The 2,750-nt window shown below is 50.9% G+C and overlaps 1 protein-coding gene across 7 annotated transcripts in view; it reads left to right on the top strand.

Moving 5' to 3' along the window:
• Positions 1-33: 33 nt before the first annotated feature.
• The window catches only part of LOC106949333 (uncharacterized), an 11,135-nt gene continuing 8,418 nt past the window's right edge, over positions 34-2,750 (top strand). The window contains exons 1-2 of one of the 7 annotated variants that reach the window (XM_015035502.1): positions 36-2,314; positions 2,514-2,656. In XM_015035502.1, coding sequence (XP_014890988.1) covers positions 2,535-2,656 — 122 coding nt within the window. In that variant the 5' untranslated portion in view covers positions 36-2,314; positions 2,514-2,534. Of the gene's footprint in view, positions 2,657-2,750 lie in introns of all 7 variants that reach the window. The other 6 variants (XM_015035503.1, XM_015035504.1, XM_015035505.1 and 3 more) reach the window with 6 other exon arrangements.

Here is a 2,750-nt window from a genome sequence, read left to right on the forward strand (position 1 = left end):
AGGCGAGACGTCCAGGCGACCCGTCCAGGCGACCCGGACTGGCGACCCGTCCAGGCGACCCCGTCCAGGCAGGCGATCCGTCCAGGCGACACGTCCAGGCGACCCGTCCAGGCGACGTCCAGGTGACCCCGTCCAGGCAGGTGACCCCGTCCAGGTGACCCCGCCTCTCGCCCGGAACGTTCGCTGGAGATACCCACACCTCCCGACCCACTGGGGATAAGTGTGTACAGAAAATGGATGGAGATTAACTCAAATTCTTCATAGAGTTACTGTATGGCTGCTGGCAGAGGATCTCCTGTAGCAGTCTGTATTACAGCAAATTTGGAGACACCTCTGACTGAAGACAGTCTGATGAAGAGGATGGTCAGGGTTTTCTGTAATCTTGATTTTCTGCTGGTTCTCTTTGTGTAAGTTGTTGTTTGTGAATGTCTGAAAATTAACTAAAAATAAAAAGCAGTTAATCAGGTTCATTAATAAAGTGATGTAATTACCTTCTGATGGTAAACTACGTTTGTTTGGAGTGAAATCAGCATTTAAAATCTGTTGTTTATATATTCATAAACCAGGTCTTAGCCTGGGGAAAATATGAGAGGCGTCGTGGATGAGCTGGAGTGAAACTTTCCCACAGAAGCTTCTGGCTCACCGCTCCGGTGGCGGAGCAGAACGCGGCTCCGTGTTCGGGCGGAGCCGCAGATAACGCTCCGCTTTCAGCTGCTTATCAGCTGCAGGGCGGCGCCACAAAACCAAAACGCCCCCAGGCCGTCAGAGACGCAGCTGATAGAGGCTGCAGCCGGGCCAGAACAGAACCAGGCAGCCGGGCCAGAACAGAACCAGGCAGCCGGGCCAGAACAGCAGCCGGGCCAGAACAGAACCAGGCAGCTGGTCTGTTTCCAGACTCAGTAAAACTCAGATCATCAACAAACATCTGATTGGTTCTGCAGTGAGGAAGAGGAGGAGGAAGAGCCACAGTGTGTGTTCATATCTGTCAGTGTGTGTGTGTGTTTTGGTGTGATCAGCTGCATGTTTGCTCTCAGTCGCTCCGTAAACGTGGAGCAAGAAGTCCAGCAGAACCAGAACTCCCAGAACTCAGGTTGGTTTGGACTTTAACTTCTCCTTAACCAGTTCAGCTAAAATTAGAAACCAGTTTGCCTGTTTAACTGGAACTGGAGGCCAGTTACTCTGATCAGTTTAAACTAATTTTCCAGCTTCTCTCTCCGACATCACAGAGGGCAAAGGTCGCAGAGATCAGAGGATGTGATTATAGATGATTGATCTCCAGTCGATCAGCTGGTTGAAGGCGATGAAGGTTAACTAACGACCTTCCTCTGAAAATAAACGGACATCGATGATGATGTTTTATTCTTCATCATCACTTTTGATGTTTCACTTCGTCTGTTTCAATCCCAGAGCTGATTTTAGTCTCCTGTCGGGTTGTTGGTCAGTTGGGTCATCCCAGCTAATCCCAGCTAATCCCAGTTAATCCCAGTCATCAATCAGTGCATCAAGTTGAACTTATTATTGAAATTAGTTTCAACAGTTTCTCTCTAAGAACCTGTTTGATTCGTCTGTCAGTTGCTGCTCCTGCAGGTTTGAGGTTTTGTGAGGAACCCGGTTCAGATCGGTTTCAGAATGTGTTGGCCTCTCTGGGTTCTGATCGGGCCGGTTGGGCAGAACTCGCTGGGTTCTGATCGGGCCGGTTGGGCAGAACTCGCTGGGTTCTGATCGGGCCGGTTGGGCAGGACTTCTGTCTGTCATCTGATCCAGTGAACCGTTGGAGGTGGAAACACCCAGAAAGTCAAACACTGCGAGTCGGGCCTGAACACACCCGGTACCTCCTCAACGTAAACATGAGCTGTTAGAGGTCTGATCAGGATGTGGGAGGTTCTGACCCGTTAAAGGTCCGAACAGTACACTAAAGGTTCTGACAGAGCCGTCTTTGTCAGTTTGTCCTGAAAGGCGTCATTCGGGTCGGACCCGTCCTCGCCCAGGATTTGCATGCTGCAGGAAACAGAAACAAACTCATTTTCATTTACGGCTGCATGTTGGCGTCGGGCTGCAGCTCTTCTCTCACAGGAACCAGAACCATCAGAGTTTTGCCGGGCAGAACCCGACTCAAACGCTACAATTCACCGTCTCTCTCCAGAACCTCCTGATGATTTCCAACATGGCCGACATCTATAAATAATCTGCTGAACGCATCAGAACACAGGCTGGTGAGTCCCTGTTATCTATGAAAGAAGGTCCAAATGGTTCTGATGGACCCGGCTGAGGCTTCTATATTTACTGCTCCACCTTGGATTCACCTGTGATCCAGGTGAGGCGCTCCTTAAGACACAACGGTTCTGGAACCTGATCTTTCCTGAAGCACAGTGGATGTTTCGGGTTCTGGTATCTGTGCAGAACCATTCCAGTAGTAATCTCTGGTTCTGTGCTCACTGAACAGAACTTTCTGGTTCTGATCGAGAAGCTTGGTGCTCAGCTGGTCTTCCTGGTTCCTGTTGGGTTCATTTCAGGGTCAGATCCGGGAATCCTCCATGGCGGCAGTGGGAGCGGACGCGACCGGGTTGTGGTTCCCGACACCAGGACTCTTCCTCATCCTCCTCCTCCTCCTCCTCCTCTCCATCTTCCTGACTGCTCTCTGTAGCGACTGCAACAGGTCAGCTCTGCAGCCTGAACACAAACACCCTGAGACAGACGCAGTCAGACGCAGACAGACGCAGACAGACGCAGACAGACGCAGACAGACGCAG

This window comes from Poecilia latipinna, unplaced genomic scaffold (genome assembly GCF_001443285.1).
Source record: "Poecilia latipinna isolate Pla-1442-1.1 unplaced genomic scaffold, P_latipinna-1.0 Scaffold336, whole genome shotgun sequence".
NCBI classification, from domain to species: Eukaryota; Metazoa; Chordata; class Actinopteri; order Cyprinodontiformes; family Poeciliidae; genus Poecilia; species Poecilia latipinna.